Source organism: Mustela nivalis, assembly GCF_964662115.1.
Source record: "Mustela nivalis genome assembly, chromosome: 7".
In the NCBI taxonomy this organism is placed as follows: Eukaryota; Metazoa; Chordata; class Mammalia; order Carnivora; family Mustelidae; genus Mustela; species Mustela nivalis.
Window position 1 is genome coordinate 32,865,655 of NC_139026.1, and position 18,539 is coordinate 32,884,193.

The 18,539-nt window shown below is 31.9% G+C and overlaps 1 protein-coding gene across 1 annotated transcript in view; it reads right to left on the reverse strand.

The window, feature by feature from the left end:
• The window catches only part of ALX1 (ALX homeobox 1), a 20,853-nt gene continuing 2,314 nt past the window's right edge, over nucleotides 1-18,539 (reverse strand). The window contains exons 3-5 of the mRNA XM_082738973.1: nucleotides 17,005-17,309; nucleotides 13,915-14,043; nucleotides 1-630 (exon numbers count right to left, since the gene is read on the reverse strand). Of these exons, the coding sequence (XP_082595099.1) occupies nucleotides 310-630; nucleotides 13,915-14,043; nucleotides 17,005-17,309 (755 nt within the window). The 3' untranslated portion in view covers nucleotides 1-309. The remainder of the gene's footprint in view (nucleotides 631-13,914; nucleotides 14,044-17,004; nucleotides 17,310-18,539) is intronic.

Genomic DNA, 18,539 nt, shown 5'->3' on the forward strand with positions numbered 1-18,539 from the left:
TTTGTTTAATACATTTATTCTTTTAAGAAGTTGCATGGTCGTATTTCATCGACTTGTACAATAGAAAAAAAATTTACTACTAAAACAGAGTTTGTGGAGACTGATGGATGGTAAACCTATTTAGTCTTTTCAGAGGTTCATTCTTAGATTTTAATGTTAAATAATAACAACTATTCATTTAAGCTGGTCTCACTGTATATCTTGACCTTTAGCAATTCCACACACAGCAGCTTATTGTGGTATCCTTTAAATATGAGAAATAGAATGTTTTACTTTGCCATTAAAGGAAAAATAAAAGAGTACTGTATGTTACATGGCCCATGAAATATTGGCAGTGTGCTCCTTGGCTTTCATTCGAAGAACTGCGATACTGGAAGACCTCCTTTCGAATTCTGGCTTTGTTTCAAATGCATGTCCATTGGTAGCCCCAGTAAGAAGAGAGTCAGTGAAAAAATTGTTGAGGGGCACGTGGCTGAACTGGTTCTGGTGGTTTGAAAACCCTGTGTAACTGGAATCTGTCCGAGGCGAGTGAGAATAAGGCGTCATGCAGGAGGACGTGTCACGTGGTAACATGCATGAAGTAACCACAGAACCACCACTCGCATTTCCTGCCCACAAATTGTTCTGAATCTGGAATATATAAAACAACAAATATTACATTTACGCATTCTCACTTTTGTTCCCTTACATTTGTTAAACAGGGTTGACTCAATTTTGTCAGCTATTCGTTGTTTGCTCCCATTGGGTGGTCTGTAATGACATTCTGAGTACATAAAGTAATTACTAAAAAGTAATTATTTGGAAGATTCTTCCAATCTGTTATACTGTAATAGATCACCAAAACCCACATATCTGACATCAAATACTCTCAGAACATGTCAGTCTCTTGAGGATTCTTTTTATAGTCGTGATTTTTAAAATGAAATCTAGATTTAGTCAAGATTCATGACAAATCCATGTGTTTAGAAGAGCAGTTTAAAATAAGGTTTTAAGTTTAAATATAGCTTATCTTTCTAAACTCAATGACACAATTGCATTATCTGAAGTTCTGCAGTTGGACTCAGTGTGGCAGCTTCCCATTCCTGATATTTACTCTGTAGACTCTTTAATCTAACTCATTATTGGGAATGTTTAGTCTTTCATTGCCTTCTATTTCCTATAGTCTTAAATACATAGCTCTGTGAATATGAGAAATATATACATATTTTACACATTTTTTCTATGCTTTATCTACGATATGGTGAGGTTACAACAGAATTATGACATGTAAAATAATTTAAAATTCTAAAACATGACCATTACCAAATAATGAAAACACAACTGAAAAAATATGCGGGTTCTAGCAAAAATATCATAAGAGTACAATTAAAGTACTATATAACATTTTATTTAAGACTGAAAACTAGATCGTCACTTGTGTGCAGAAAATTCACATTTCTTAGTATTAGGAAACAACAAACACAAATTTCTCTAAATTTACTTGCAGGTAAAGGAGACACTAAGTAGAATTTGTATAATACGAGTTTTAAATAGGAGGAATCTTAGATCAACTATTCAAACAAAGACAAGGGAAAAAAAAGTGATCACATGCATTACTGAGAAGCACAGAGAAAAAACATGCAAGCAGTAGTAGCTGAGGGAAATGAGAGTTTGAGCCTTAGAAAACAAAACTTTAAAACTGCAATACTATCACAAAAATTTGAATTAAAAGAGCAGTAATACCTATGTTTATCACATCTGGCTTTCTTTTTTAAAAATCAGGATAATTAGTATCATATCCTCAATTGTTTTTAACACATATACAAATAATGTTTGCTTATATTTATTTTTACATAAAGATTCCAGTCTACTGCATATAACCTCCGGTGTAGTTTCACAATACTCACACTTAAATCCTTCTTTTTAGGACAACTTATTTTCAATTAATAGCATAAAATGTCACTGAATCTTCTACATGGCACTGGTGGAGATGTTACTCTGTCACTCAAGAAAAGACTGCTTAACCAGTTTCAAACATAAGAGAAAATTTGAACAACTAATTTCATCTCTTAGTTGGGACTTCAAAGATTGGCAAAATGCTCACTTCAGTGTTATTTCAGAAATATTTATATAAATATATTTATAAGCTGCTTTAAATATATTAAACCTGTGAAACATATCTATAGATATATATAATGGTTTGCACATTTTATTAATCTTTAAGTCACCATGGGTTATGTTTTAATTTGGGCTGATTGTACTAAATGTATCCCACTTTAGCCAAAATATAATGACTGGTGCCACTGATTGCTGAGTTATGTATCTCAAACCAGTAAGAGGGACTGTTAATGTCATTACTCTGTCAACCTAGCTCTTCTAACTTGATCTGGGTGATTTTCCTCTGACATTCAATCAAACATTGTGCTACACTGCAAAACCCACAGTCACATGTCTGACAAAAGGGCTTTCAGGAAATGAAAGTGAAGTAGCTTGCTTATTTTTGAAAAAATAAGTGAAAGGCAAAATAGAGGTAGAGAAAGATTATTTACATTTTAAGTTTGTTAGAGGGTTCCTCAATTTATATATAGTATTGCTGAAATGTATTATTAAAATCATCTATCATATTTTAAATGCACAGAAATGTATTTAATAACTAAGTTTAAAAAAAGGAAGTGAGGATGATAAAGGCAAGGAAAGTAATCTATGAATGTAAATTAAGAAAGTGTTCTCTCCCTAAAGAATTCATATTAATCTATTAATTAATCTCCCTAAAATAATTCATATTAATCTATTATAATTCATATTCATATAAGTCATAATAATTCATATTAATCTCCAGTTTCCCTGGCACAAACAAGTATTTTTAGTTTGATCAAAACTTCTTATCTGGACATGGTCAAACAAGTTAAATGTGCTACTTTTGGTGACAGAATTTCTAGCATATAGAAAGAAATGTTTTCTTAACAGAACAGACTGGTAAATCACATTACTACAGCAATATTTTAGTTGGATTTGAGAAGATACCCAAATAGTCCCTTGGGTAGTGATAATGTTGCACATTTTTACTGGTATGTCCTATCTCCTGATCTCTATCTCCTCCACCCCATATCTTTCTTCCATTTAAAAATTCCTGGCTTCCTCTGACATTAGGGTTTTAGTTGGTTTTGATATCGAAAGTTAGATCCAAATCATAAAAAGAGGTTTTGCTTCCTCTGAAGCATTCCTTCTGGGTGATTAAAGATCTGATGACAACAATCAAAATCATCCTCATGACAGCTAATGGCTATCAATTAATGACTGCATTCATGGTATTAGATGTACTGTGAGGACTCCTCATCATTTCTACACACTAAAAGATGCTTCTTTGCTTTTAGTAGCCCCATTTTGTAAAAGGTAAAACTACAGAACAGAGAGCTTAAGAACCTTCCACAAGATGTGTAAGTCCAATGGCAGAGGTCAAATCTGAACGCAACAAATCTTAAGAAATGCAACAATGATATAAAAACTAGTCTTACAAGCTGAAATTATTTATTTACTTATTCCTAAATTTAGCTTTGTGGGGGTTCATAGGCTCTATTCTCTGACAGCAAAAACCCCAATGTTTGCTCATAACTTTTTATTCATCATTCAGTTTAACACAATACATAATAAGCACTTCATATACATTTATTAAATGACTGAAAAAAACTTGAGGAATGTGAAATTTGAACTGATCCATCTTGCGGATCTAACCAAAATTTTAGGGACAATTTATGCTAATATATCTAAATTTGTTTCATGATATGAGCTCCAAAATCACTATTCTGTATAATCTTGACAATTATCATGAAAATTTCATCCCTAGACACTATTGACTGTATTTCTCTAGGTAGTTTTATTTCCTATCAAGTACTTATTCTTCATCATAGATACATCTTCTTGGAGATTCTGACCCATTAAGCATGGGGTGCGGCTTATGGGATTTGTATTAAAATGAGAGCAATGACAATATTACAGGAATTCTGAAAATCACCTGGGATTAAGAGACACTACTGAAGTCCAGCTTCCTTCAAAAGGCAAAAAAACCCTCGTACACTTTCAATTATATTTCATTCTTGTGATAAGAAGCTCACCTCTTTAAAAATTTTTCATTCCCTTTAGGGGAGCTCTGTAAAAAAGTGAGCTGCTATCTTCCTCTATCACTTCTATTTCCGTTCTTTAAAAATGATACAGAAGAGGTAGCATCCTTCTTTCATGTGAAAATCTTCAAATAGCTTAGGCAATTATGACACAAGTCTCTTTTTCTCAAACATTCCTCAAAGGCAGTATTTGATCAAATAAGAAAGCTGTTAGAGCTTGTGGTTGAATAAATCTGCTGTCAAGGTAGGCTCAGTCTATGAGACCTCCACTCCTCCACCAATTCTATTTTTATACAAGTGGTCATGTTAAAACTATGGGCTCGAACCTACAAGGCCTATTGTCTAAAACTGTATATGTATTTGTTAACATAGAAGCCACACAAAAATCTCGCTAACTCATTAGAAGAAATATATTTGCTATTAGATGTTGGAATGAAAGAATACATTTTTTTTTTTCCTAAATAGGATCACTACTTTTCTTTCTTGGACTATTTCAGAGACACCTACAATGGTGGAGCTCAGTACCAAATAAATTTTAGGGTTTGTTTTTTTTTTTTTCAGGCCTCTAACTGCAAAATATTAAGTAGCTTCACAACCAGGAATACCATTATTAAATAATATCCACGTCTTACTTTCCAATGTGCCAAAAAAAAGACCCCTTTACATTTTTTCTTCTTTATTGTGTTTAAAAGAAGTAGAAAATCTAAAAACATTCCATGTTTTAACGTGCTTCACAACGTTTTACAAAAGTTCTAGGGGTACGGTTCAAAGCATGTCCAGGAACTTAGCCAACTGTATCTCATGAGCATGAATGGAGGTTCGGATGACTTACTACACTCTACTCTGAACACGTGCCCCTTAATGTTTTTCTAATCAAATAAAAGGTTAAAATTTAATTATCCCATGACTTTGAATTTAGGAGGAAAGTTGTTGTTGTTGTTGTTATTTTGTCTGATTCTTTCCAAATAGAAATAAAATTCATTTAATACTCATTTCTCTTCCAAGGAATTAAAAAGTAATATATAGGAAAAAAAAGGTCAACATGTATTTGTATTTTATGCACACACACACACACATACCACAAACACACAAAGAGTTTTTCACTGTGGATATATATTCATGTGTTGAAATCATATGGTAAATAATGACTGAGAAATTATAAATCTTATTTACCTTCACCTTAGAAACTTGATATATTCTTTTGTAATCAAAACTACAAACGAAATTTTAATATATTAAAAATGTAGTGTATGTTTCTAATATATTTACTGATTTTATTATAGTAAGCAACTTTTCATATTTGAAAAAAACCTTTTAAAAGAAATGCAAGTTTGTTTCTCTTTGCATTAGCTGTAAAGTACCATGATATATAAAAAACAGTTTCATGACAGAATTACATATTCTATTTCCTAATGTTACTGCAGTTTAGAAGCCACTACCCTATGGAATTTAATCTGTATCTAAGAGACACACTTAATAACATGAAATCAATGAGTAACAACCATTCCCTAATTTTAAAGCAACTCTAAAACTAAATATTTTTCTACTAAAACAAGTTTATTTAACCTTACTCCTTTTCTATATATAAATTGCTCTTACTTGCCACCAACATCCATATGTACACACATACACACACAGAGCCCACACACACATGCTATACTCATACTACCTTCACAACATATGCCTACACATGTCCTTGTGGGAGTTAAAGGTTGCTTTAAAAAAACACAGGTCAGGGATTCACAGAGAGCTATCTGTAATAATGCTTTAGCAATAGCTTCTTTGCATTAAAATCCCAAAGTTGATTTTGGTTTTCCTCTTTGAAAGACTGTTTACATTTATTGACCACTTTGTATATTATTGAACTTATTATATAGATTTACTACCACATTATCACTTCTATAATTGACCAGATTTTTATATGGTCTCTTTAAAAAAGGCTAACATGACTTTCTGCAAAAACAGTTTAATTTTTTAAAAGGCCATTAAATTCTTTATTAGCATAACCCTCCCTTTAAAATTTAGGGTGATAAAATGTTAATAAGAATCATACACTTAGTAACTTGAAGATATTTTTAGCTGTTGACTGATTTTAGGGTTCTAATAACTTTTCTAGTAACTACATCAAGAAGTTCCTGGCAGGGAGAAAGAGTATAAATGTTTTTCTAAATAGTGAACTTGCTACCAGTGAGTAAGTCTCACTCGCTACCAGAGAATAAGTGAATAATTCTCAAACACTGACAGTTTGTCCATCTGAAAAAAAAAAAATCCCAATTAAATTAATTACAAAGTGAAAAGATTTATCTGAGCACATTGAGGTATACCTAAGATAGAAATGAGGGTACATTTTCATCAGTGCCTATTAATTAGCTGTAATTTTCACATTAAAAAATTCAGATATTATAAAACAATTAAGATTATTTTGGAACCAATTTACATTTCAAAAATTTCAAAAGTATACCTTTTAAACATATAGTATCATTAAGATGTAGTGATTAGAAATTACTTATCAGGAAAAAGTCATATATTAAATACTGGTTGCTACTTTAATTTTTTAAATAAAATTTCATCTTAGAAATATGTGCAGAGATTTGGAACAAGGAACAGTGAATTTTCCATTAAAAAAAATCACTGTAAGATATAACAATCATGAGACTAAAAATCTGAGTAGAAAACCGCTTTACAGAAAAGTAAGTATATATATATATGTATATATATATATATATATATATATTTTTTTTTTTTTTAGTGCAAAAATTAAAAGCACTAATCTTGATAAGAAATGTTAATGTCTGGAAATTTTCAGAATGACATCACATTAATGTGTTTAAATTTTGCATTACTTAAACACTATTTGAAATAGGTGCTCCAACTCAAAAGCCTAAGAAACATTAAGGACATACTTTTTCTCTTCTTTTAGTGTTGGATGCATTCTTAAACTGTATGGTAGTTATGGTCATTAAAAAGACTAGTGGGAAATCTCACTTTATATTCCTAAAACAACACTTTTCAAATCAACTCACTTAAGGACAGAATAAGATAATAGGATTTGCTATTTTGCTCATTATTCAGCAACAATGATCAACATGGAGTATTTTCCAATTAACTATCACATTATTTTTTATGTATTTTAATATATGCATGATAGCCATTGTTGACAGTGCTTGATTCATTTTTAATGACACAATTCTCCAGTTAAAACAAAATCTACAATTATAAGAAACAAAGATTAAAATATAAACTAAGTTTCCCTTGTGAATTAATAATTTAAAATATAAATCCAATATGCACAGAATATTTTTAAATTTAGAGGCTACATGAGGCTTAATAAATATGGCAAGCAAAACCTCTGAATTAAAACATATTCTAAGTTAAGGAGGGCACGTATTGCATGGAGCACTGGGTGTGGTGCATAAACAATGATTCTGGGAACACTGAAAAAATAAAATTAAGTTAAAAAATATAATAAAATAAAATATATTGTGAGTTCATATTAATAATAACAGCATGTGCTGCAGATTTTAACCTACAGATCGTTGTCATAGACTTCTCAGGCTTAATTTCCCTCCCAGTTCTTCTCCATCCCCTGTGAGATAGTTTTTAAATGTATAAGCAACAATAGCACTCTTCAATAATTTATTTTTGCATTTGCCTTATTATTTACTTTGGTAATATACTCAAATGTTGACAATACCTGCTTCATGTTACATGTAACTTACTTTTAATATATACTTATACATGTATATGAAATATTCTTCATAAAAATTGTTATACAGCTTGTATATTTTTATACATTAAATTATATTAGCAATTTCATATTAATATGACTTGTTGACCCAATGATGTTAATATGTTTGTCCCTCCATTCCTCCTAAGAGAAGTTTCACTGTATCACTGTGGGACCATTTTATTGGCTGTCTCACAAATATGAGAATATTTATTATACAATGCATCAAGTATAGCTACATTACCAACATTAAAAAAAGATTATTGGTTATTTATTTACTGTTTCAGATGCCTTTCAATTGCTAAACCACAGTGGCTGAAGGAGACAATATTCTTTCTTTAGCTTAAGGGAACCTTTCAAATTAGTAGAGAGCTGATGCTACTCTTAAAAGGGGCAGAGTGAACAATATTTTCATAATCACTATTTTATAGAAACATTAAAATTTCCTTAAAAAACTGTAAATTACAATTTTTGAAACAGAATTTATTAAACTAGAAATACTGTACAGTGTTCATCTGTATTTTAAGTTGCTCCAATGACTATATATATATATATATATATATATACACATAATATAAATAAATATACATATATATAAATTATTTATAACTTGAATCCAATCTTTGGTATGTTCAAACTCCCAGTGGCATACATTTATTAAGTCATCTATTAAACAACAGAAAGCAAGACACTGCATGGGTCCTGTTATATATTATGTAAACAAAGATTTAGTTATGATTCTCACTATACACTAAGTAAAACCCTATGGAAAATTTTGATGGGAAACAACTTCAAACCTTTTAAAAATTTTTGATGAAAATATTTTCTTCATGAGAAAATAATTTTGGTGGATTAAGAATACACTCAAACATTTCTTAAAGTACCGTATTTGGTTATCTTAATTTAAAGAGGAAAGTACATTTAACTAAATCTGATCTTCCCTAGACCCTTAAGTAGTGATTTACTCAAAAATCGGATTAGTTTAGCTGTAATAACAGAACATTCACACCCCTTAGCTACCTCTCTACTGGATAATCAATAATGACTAATGGCTATTATAGAGTTGTTACTACTTATTGAGCACTCATTATGTACTAGGCAATGTCCTAAGTACTTGGCAGAAACTTCTGTTTCTAATCTTCACGAACATCGTATGAACTTGTATACCCATTTTATAAATGAGGAGAAAAATGCCTAGAGGTTAATTCATTTGCCAAAGTTCTAAAATCTATTAAGTAGCAGAGTCAGGATCTGAACCCACAAGTCCCTGGCTGTGAAGCCCATAGTCAAACATTAACACCTGGTCCTCCTCAGGTTCCATGACTTGGTTGTACCGATTGTTTGGAAATCCATTTAATCTTCACAAATAAGGAAAAGTAATCCTCCACACCACCAACTCTTGCACCGATAATATCTCTGCTTTACAAAGAAAAAATCTGAAGATCAAGGAAGTCAGGAGACTTACCCAAAGTTACCCAGAAAGTAAATGATAAAGTTGATGCACATGTGATCTAAGCCAAACCTAAGGTCATGAAACTAGAGATTCTTTTAAGAATGAAGGCTGGCTCTAATCCTCCAGAAAATGTTTAGATCTTGAAAACTATTTTATTCAACAAAATAATTATTTTAAAAAATGATTTGGTGTCCATAAGGGAGAAATAAATTAGAATCTACTCTTGATAGATGCTTGCTTTTTCAACTCTAAGACAAAATTACATAGGTCCTTTTGGTCTGCTGGGTGTGGGTTGCATTAAGAAGTGTCTGCAGAATTTGGTATGAAATTTTGACCAAATTTGTAATCTTGACCAAAAAGGAAGATATTTTGTCTGGATCATTTATATAACCCGTGCCTCACACAGTACCTAGCATATATTTGTTGCCTAAAATGCAAATGACTCTGGAAGAAAAAAAAAAAAATTAAGTTGAAAGTGTTCTGCAAAATCTTTGTAATCTATTTCTTTCAACGGAGGAAGAAATTGAGACTCAGAGAGGGAAAGTGAACTGCTAAGGACCCCAGAGATCCAGAAATTATCTCTTTTTACTGAAATTGATTAGTTTGGGGTTCATAAGATATTCCAGAATGTTGAAGTGAAACGACTTTTTTTCACATCTATTCAGTGTATACATAATTTGCTTAATACTGTTGTAATCTTTTTTTGAAACAAATACTTTTTTAAAAAGAATACCTGAAAACAGTCTAAAAAGTGTTTACATTTTTTAAACGCTTTATATCATTATTTTATATATTTAAAAATGAAAGCATGCTTGCTTTCCAAAATGATTTGGTCTTTTAGGGTCAAAACTGAAATATTTCATTGCTCAGTGATGGTGCTTAAAGAGCTCTGAACCCCTGCACTCAGAAAATCTGGACTTAAGTTCAATGAGTTAATGGCCATACGAAAGAAGCCTGGGTTAAAATAAGCCCTCAACTGCTAGGTATTAATTTTACCAGTAGGGCTGTTGTTACTATTTTTTAATGAGATCAATGGAAACAAAGTATTTAGAACACTTTGGAAAATATTAATTATATTCATAAATAAACCTATTATAGGTTATATAGAGATACTTTTATAGTTGGCAAGATTATTATCCACATTGAACAGATCTGAAGAGACCATTTTCTCAACCATTTCTGTTTTCATGTATTTCTGTGTAAGCTTTTGTTTTCCTGCCAGATTGTTAGTTCTTTATTTCTGTCCTGTTTCTAGTTTCCAACTTTTTGGTAATTAATATTTTTTTCTGTAATTAGTAACAGTAACCAAGCTCAGTGTCTTACTGCACTAAGTTGTTGGATTCTGTTTTGGTTCTTATTTTTCTGATTATAATTTCTATTTTCAAGGCACATGCTCAAAAAAAAAAAAGTTTCCTTTAGGCTGAAGCTTGCGAGACATGATCTTGGCATAATTATTTCTTCAAAATAAAAAAAAAGTCAACCACATATTTTTAAGTTCAGATGGAATTTTCCTGACTTTATCCAATACCCACACTGGGGAGTGAGAGACATTCTGATTTCAGTATTTTTGGCAACCAAATGTCTAATAACTTACCAATATAAAAAGTTACAATAGATTTTACAGTATTGAGTTTTATTACTGTTGATGAATTATACTGTCAAAATAACTTCAAAAACAGTAACTTCAGCATGTGAAGGGAGCTGTACCATCTCCCTTCCTGCTTGAAGTACTTAGTACTTGAGGTACTAGCAGGTTACCTCAGTGTGCTAACAGACCATCTCTAAAGCTATGAGGCACAGTAACACAATGGCAAGATAATCCTAGGAAAAAGAATGACTAAGAGTGTATTAAGTTACATTAAGCCCTTATAAAGAGTTTAGTTCGTGCCCGGCACTCTTCTAAATGTTTTATGTTGCACTGAAGAAGAAAGTTAAGTTAGAGATAAGGCAACCACCAGCAAGGCACAGGGAAGTGGGGAAAAAAAAACACACACACACAAACAAACGGAAATGGGGTTTCCCAGGAAAAAAACGAAAACCGAAATAAAAAGATGCAAAAAAAAAGTATGTTGTAGTCAAGAAGTGTGATGGAGCACACTTGACTAGTAAGAGTATATGAAGTCCATTTGAAAAGAGTTCATTAATTTGTAACTTTACTATTTCTAAATTTATCACAGTGAAGTAGTTCGAAATATCTCAAATACCTGCCAATACACACTATCCCGGTCATATTCATTGTTATTTTACTGATTCTATGTTTAGTTTCTGCTCCCCTGAGCGAAACTGCAAACCTGCCTAATGCAACTTAAGCTTTACGCTCCTTTGGTATTCATTTATTAATTATTCCATCTTTTCAACACAGCCGTTGGGAGAGAGTCTATGGGATGGGTTAAGATCTTGCACGTGGGAGCCAGACTGCCTGCGATGAGATAGATCCCAGCTTCATCCCTAATGAAGGTAAGTATCTCCCCTCTCTGTGTCTCAGTTTACTCATATGGAAAATGAGGAGAATTCATCAAGAACACCTATTGTGTAAGATCGTGATAAGGATGAAATGAGTTACTCCACGTAACCCTCTCAGAACACGGCCTGATCCTATAAGGGTCATGGCTGTGTTAACAATCACGAACCCACCACAGTGCCTGCTCTCAGGGAGCTTAGAACCTACCAGGGAGACTTCCTCACAGCACTTTGTTCACTACTCATTTAGGACACTCAAAACTATTGGGTGAATCAAAGTTCATTTGCCCTATGTTGATAAGGAGCAGAATATATATATATAAAATGTGTATTATATATTTAAAGGCATATGTGTATATATATAAAATATATAATATTTATTATATATTTAAAGACATATATATAAAATATTTATATAATTTATAAAATTTGGTTACTGTATATATATAAAATATATAATATTTATTATATATTTAAAGGTATATATATATGTGTGTGTATATATATATATATATATATATATATATATATACACATATGCTTTTAAACTGGAGGAAAAGAAGGAACTCCTTTAAGATAAATTCCTAGAGTAAGAAAAACAAGGTTCTCCTGAGGGCAGGTGTGGACATTTATTCCGAAGCTCCTGTCGTCTTCTGGTAGACTGCAGTGGCAAGGCTTAACTGCAGCAGCCCTTCACAGGCTGTCCTGTGAGGACACTCCTGTGATCACAGGTCATTGCTGTCATCACGGGCCGATTCCTTAACTCCCCATGGATCTCGTTTCCTAACGTTTAGAAGGACAGAACCAGGTGATCTCTGAGGCTTTTACTCACATATGATAATACATTAATAAATTTGGTGAATTTATCTGGAAGGATGAAGCTCTCAAAATAGATTTTTAAGAATCATAAAAAGCATCAGAATAGAAGGATGCACAAAGCTAAAGGACTGAATTTGTGTTCACAAGGTATGAACTTCAACTTAGAGTTGAAGAAAATGAATCCCCTTCAGTTTTAGGCTGCAAAGATTTGGTGACTGGACTGTCAAGGTCTTCCCCGAGCATATACATTACATATTTGTTTTCAAAATGGTCTGTAACAATGTATATCCTTAAACAGTACGGAATGAAATAACAAATATCTCGCTCCTTATAATACAAGTGTTCCTTATTATGTATCAAATATAGTTCTGAATACTATAACTCAGTAATAGGAAAAATGAATGTCCAATTAAACAGATAAAATGTATTTTGTTTACATGAATTACAAACTGTGAGAAAGAAAAAAACCCTCAAAATTAAAGGGAAATAATGAGAAGAAAAGGAATTTCTACATGCTCTTTAAAATGAGATGAGAACTCCCATAGAAAGGGGTGAATGTGGGTTTTTTTTTTGTTGTTGTTGTTTTTTAAAGATTTTATTTATTTGTCAGAAAGAGAGAGGGAGAGAGAGTGAACACAGGCAGACACAGAGGGAGAAGCAGACTCCCTGCCGAGCAAGGAGCCCGATGTGGGACTCGATCCCAGGACGCTGGGATCATGACCTGAGCCGAAGGCAGCTGCTCAACCAACTGAGCCACCCAGGCATCCCTGAATGTGTTTTTAAATGTGGTAATTTTTTTAAATGATCTTCAGTACTAATCCTGTATATGTTTTAAGTAACCAAAGGCTAAATGTTTCCCTGAAACAATGGACTAGAAACAAAGCTAGAAAGACAACATAGAAAAAGAGTTATTTTTAAGTGGAACTGAAGGTTTCATAGACCACACCACCACTAGGTTAGGGGATGGCTCATAAAACATTAGCCACAAAGACAGCACGCCAAGCAATGCTTTATTTATTTGTTAAAAAAGTTAACAAAAGAAATGAGTCTGAATAGTTAAAATGTAGACTAATTAAAAGGTTTATACTGTGAATGATGCTACTTCAGTTGTTGGCAATGTGTGATAAGGAAGGGACCCTAAAATATTTTTGAACAAATGGCTCCAAAAGTAAATAATAATAAAATAAATATTTTAGTAAAATAAGCATTTAACAAACATGCAAAAAGTCTTCTGGAGGTTAACATTTTCATTCTTGACTATTGCATCAAACATAATAAAGCCAATAATAATATTCCTTTTAGGAATATACAAACCACATCTATTTTTCGCAATCAGTATTCTGTGACGTTTACCATACCTGTGGATAGCTGTCAGTCCTTGGCAAAACTGATATATCATAGGTGGCAGCAAAATGGCTTTTAGCTTGTTGTATTTGGCCATAACGTTCTCTTTTTCTCCACTTGGCCCTTCGATTTTGAAACCAAACCTATTTTTTTTAAAAAGTAGAATTTTAGATGAGGAATATTTGAAAATGCAATGGTGTTATTAAAAGCCACAGATCAGAAAGAACAAACCAGGTGTATAAAATCACTAAGAAATAAATTTATGTCACAAAAGTAGCCACAAGTTTTACTTTCTATTTCACCCTGGTAAGTGGTATGTCCATGAGGCAATATAAATTAATAGAAAGGGAGGAGATACTTTAAAAAAAAATATTTACTATGTCTCAGACTCTTTTTTCATTTTGGAAAATAAAAAGTAATTAGATTATATGATTTTGAAGACTCCTTATGTCTCCAAATTATCATAGATAATTTTCCTCTCAGAGAATGCTGCAAATCTGGAAGACATTCATGGTTTTTTAGTATGGGGTTATGCACATAACATTAACCCAGTCAAACTATAACCAAATTAATATCTGGATCTGTCAAAACAATTATCTTTAGAACATGTCACAGAGTAAAGACTGTGTTGGGTTCTACCCATACCTTAGATAATCTTAGAAAAATTTAAACACTAAGATTACATCCAAACATATGGTACTGGCAGAAATATGATTATTTAGAAACAAAAAATATTAAGATCACATATTAGATTGAGCATGATAAAGACTATAGGTAAAATGGAACCATCTGAAATTGAACTCTGGTTTAAAATATACAAATGTGCTTATTACATAAATTACACTACTTATAATACTTATCTTCCCTTATAAGAAAAGTTCAAAAATCTCCAAATCATTTTTCCAATATAAGAGACTTATAGGTAACACAAATAATAGGATAAATGGGAAGATACACCCACGTTCAAGAAAGCCTATTAGTTACTAGAGCCTCTATAGGATCACTAAGCTCTCATCCAAATTTCTCTATTTCTATACTAATGATATTTATCATAATAACCATCTTCCTCATCACTAATTCACACGTGGAACTCTCCAGAATCTTCACTTAATATTTTAATGTATTAAAGGGAGACACAAAAAGTTATATTCAGTATGTGTTATTTGATATTTTTGAGTAGACATTTCACAAGCAGCTGTCAGGAAGCTCTTCAGCTCTTCTGAACTATGTTTAGAATACAAAATACTTACAAAAGAAGCTGGAAATCACATATCAAAGTGCAGACTGTTAAAATTTACTTAAAATTTTTACTTTTTCATAATCAATTATAATCTTCTCTATCTTTACCATCATACTTTTGCATACATATTAAGCCTCAGTTCGATATGCAAGCATGTGCTGCAAATTTAAGGTGGCACCTTAGTTTCCAGCAATTAAAATAAGGCTATGAGAGCTACATGTTCAGTATTGTTTCTTAGAACACTGCTGGTAAAGGCGTATTACACACAATGCCTAAGGCCCATAATAACAACAACAAAACAAAACATAAAATATTTTCTCCCTGTCTTCACAGACACTAGGAGTATAGTAAGGGAATTTAGTAATGAAATTTTTCTTTTTTTTTCATTGAGAAAAGAGATTTTTACAATCTCCTTAAAATAGGTATGAATTATCACTCTGATACGAAAAGCCAGAAAGTGAAAACCTGAATAAATTACGTTCAGGTTGGCTCTCTGTGCATGTTTTTAGACAAAAATTAATCAGGAGTTGATGAAATATTAAGGTGAAAACATCCATTGTGCACAGCTGATCACTCTATAAGTAAACAAATTTTTCTATGGTTACAAGTATAACTAATCCAAACATATGAACACAAGGCAAAAAAATAATAATAATAAAATAGCACACACATGGGACTGATATTAACACTTAACAATTCAGAATTCTTCATTAGCATCAACTTTCTGTAAATTTACTTCCTGAACTAAAATAAAGTAACTATTCTCTCTACAAGCTAAAGAAAAATCCTGCTGCTTGGTATTCCCACACCACCAAATGCTGCCTTTAATGATGAAATGGCCTTGCAATGGCTTAATCTTCAGAAGAAACACTATTACTCTCATGACAAAATTCTTCACTATTTTATTCATTTCTCTATTCTTATACTGTATGGGAATTGCAAACTTTAATATTCTCTTATTTGGCGTAGTAAAAATGCACAAAGAAACAGGCGATTCCCTGAAATTGTTGTTACTTGAGAACCAATAAAATGTTGTTTAAGAATACCAACTCCAGAAAAATAAAATATGTCTAAGAGATAGAAATTTACTTAATATAATTTTTTCAAATGATTTAAAAAGTTGAGTATATTGTGCCACCCAATTTGATGATTTGAGTATAACTTAAAATATAATTGAATATATATTTTTAAATTACTTTAAGAGCATTATTTCTATTGCTTCTGCAAAAAAGATGCAAACTATCTACATTTCAAAGTTAAAATGGAATGGTAAGGCAACTATTAGAGCTAGAAAAATTACAAGTGAGCTATACGACCTTTCTTTATGTGTAGTAAAAATAAGTTATTGTATATTTAACAATTGCAAATTTATAAGACTGTTTCATTTTTTCTTTGTTTTATTATAACCCCAACCTAATAAAATTATAGATCTATGGGCCCTTACACAAAGAATTTACCAATATCTGGTGTGTAATGTAAAAAGAACCTTAATGTCTGATAAAATAGAAAAAAAAAACAAAATAAAATAAATGTATTAGTAAATAGATAGCTATGATTCTGGGGTTTTGCCCTTTAAAAATTAATATTTAAATTAGAGATATTTATGATGTTCTCTTTTTTTTAAATAATCATTAATTTGTATGCCTATGTAATAAGTCAAGTGTTCTTTTAGGTTTTTGTGTGAGTGATTAAATTCTTTGCAAGGAAGAAGAAATTTTAGTAGACCTACATGCATATAGTACATTGTTCTATACCTTTAGTTGGAGAATCAGTTTCTTCTTTTGTGGCAAAATGCAACCACTGAATTATTCTAACAGTATCTCCCACTCCCAACACACACCCAAGGCCTTCATTTGGCTCCTACCTGCACTCTGGCCTCCGTGAGCTCTGTCCTCAGAGCAAGCTGTTCTCTGACATATACATCCGGGTAGTGGGTTTTCTGAAAGACCTTCTCCAGCTCCTCCAGCTGCAGGCTGGTAAAGGTGGTTCGGTGTCTCCGCTTCTTACTGCTGGATACGTTGCTGTCACATTTATCCCCAAGTTCATCCAGTTCTCCCTTTTCTGGCATCCCTTTCACGGGAGACATCCGGAGACTGTTACAGTTGTCCATAGCTCTATTTAGTTCGGTGTGAAGAGGCTGTCCTTCTACTTTAGTGATCCCATAGTTCACTGTACCCAGAGGGGGGAAAACAACAGTTCTGAGTATTGTGAAACATTTCAATGAAGAAATTAAGTTGAAGTCATTTACAGCATCAGGAAAGCAGTCTGTTAATGATTTACTGTGCCATTATTAATTCAAACATCATATCTGGCACTATTATTAATCCACTCTGGGCAGGTTTAAAGCCATTTCAAAATGTGTGACATGGAACTCATATAATTTACCAGATTTTACAGCTCTATTTTACAAGGCTAATGTAATGATTATGCACATAATTTAGAATCAAATAAGGTGATCAAATTAAAAGATGCTCTAGATTTTTTTAAAAAAATTGAGCTTAATCTTTGAAAAGTGAACCATATTTAATATAAGTAGTGTATGTATTTATTCACAGCAGACAAAATTGAGCTACTTACATGGCTCAAGACAGTTCAATTTGTAAAAACTGAAAAATTTCAATTTTAAAAACAATACTTCTAAATCCAAATCCAAACTCTTCCCAAAAGTTATCTTCCTGCTCCACACAAAAGGTATGGACTACAGATTTAAGATATGGTTTTTTTCTACTGTATGTTGAATATTTTGACTGTATATTCATGTCTGCTTTTTAATGTTTTTTTCAAAAAGTGACCTGCTAAATTAATGACTGGAAGTGCTTCTTTTAGAACAGAATAAAATTTAAGTAGACTTCTTTAGTGTAAAAACTCACTTGTGATTCTTTCTCAATAGGTCATATATATATATGATTAAGTCATAAAATATGTTTTAAGACAGAAAGCTTTATTTTTCCCTAAAGCAGACATTAAAACATCTATTAAAAGATAACAAAAGATGTCATCTTCCATTCTGTTTAGGAGTGTTTCACTCTCAATGATATCCTCCAGATTTGATTGCATGCTTGCAATATGATATAAAACAAAAATCTATCACATGGTGCCACACACACACACACACACACACAGAGACATGCAATGGACGCACGTAATGAAATTGCAAAGAGTTTTTGAAAAAGTAAAGAACCCAGCTGGAACAATAATTTCCAAAGAGTTGCAATACTTATTTCGTTTTTGTCTGTTTTTAAATTATCTCATAACATATTTTAGCAACTGTTCTTCTAATCATTATACCAATGTTTTGAACTTTAAGACCTAAGATAACTTAAATGCTTAATATCTTTTATGCAAAAGATGTGATGTAAAACTAGATATAAAGAAGAGCCATGACTGATTAACAATAAG